This window comes from Plectropomus leopardus, unplaced genomic scaffold (genome assembly GCF_008729295.1).
Source record: "Plectropomus leopardus isolate mb unplaced genomic scaffold, YSFRI_Pleo_2.0 unplaced_scaffold11183, whole genome shotgun sequence".
NCBI classification, from domain to species: domain Eukaryota; kingdom Metazoa; phylum Chordata; class Actinopteri; order Perciformes; family Serranidae; genus Plectropomus; species Plectropomus leopardus.
In genome coordinates, this window is record NW_024611821.1 from 1 (window position 1) to 875 (window position 875).

The 875-nt window shown below is 35.7% G+C and overlaps 1 protein-coding gene across 1 annotated transcript; it reads right to left on the reverse strand.

Annotated features, from left to right (window-relative positions):
* Positions 1-127: 127 nt before the first annotated feature.
* LOC121963412 (guanylyl cyclase-activating protein 2-like) lies at positions 128-468 on the reverse strand (the record flags this gene model as incomplete). The annotated part of the gene is made up of 2 exons (XM_042513697.1): positions 128-255; positions 360-468. Coding segments are annotated over 2 exons (237 nt in total), but the record flags the coding sequence as incomplete, so codon positions are not given.
* Positions 469-875: the final 407 nt, after the last annotated feature.

The window sequence follows — 875 nt, forward strand, 5'->3', positions numbered from 1 at the left end:
TGTCTGAAATGGATTCTTGTTTTAGTTGTAAAATGTGTATGTGTTGTATATGCAATTTGAAGCCTGTATTTTAGCCATGGTTGCTGTCCCTTTGTACACGTGGTAAAGGCCTATACGCTTTGACACTTCAGAAGTGTGCGCTCCTTCTCCGCTGCTCCAGCACCCATCCAGCAGGGTTCATGTCCAGCTTCAACATGTTGAGCACCCAGGGGTCCTGCTGTGCACCTCTTATGAACTCCTCCATGTTAATATGACCTGTAGATGAAAAAAAGTTGAAGCAGGATTCATGTAATCTGCCCATATTGTTGCTGCAAAAGTCTTTCCACTGCATTGTAAATGTGACTAAACTTAAAACTTACCATCTCCATCACTGTCGACAGCCACTAATATTCGATCCACGACCTCATCTACTGTGAGCTGTGCATCATTGACATCTGTCTTTGAACCTTTCTTTATTCGATAGATACTCTAGAAGGGAAAAAAAGAAAATTTCATGTTGATGAAACTGTATAACTGAACATTATGCTCACTTTGACTTTATACATCTACTGATGGCTTTGGATTCAGAACATATTGAACCATCTTGATCACTCCTTCTAATTTTGAAAAGGGTTCATCTTGTTGATTTAGCCCTCTGAAACCTAAGCAAATTGGATTAATTTCTTTCAAAAATATTGGAAAAAAGGCAGAGAGGAACTTAAGAAGAGAAGATCCAAAAACTGACAAGAAATTTGTAAAAAAAAAAAACAAAAAGTTTAAAAAAAACTGTTAGGGGATATTAATAATGTTTTCATGTCAAAATTAAAAAAAAAAAAAAAAAAAAAAAGATTTGTGCATTTTTAAAATTACAAACATCACTACCGATTCTTACACGT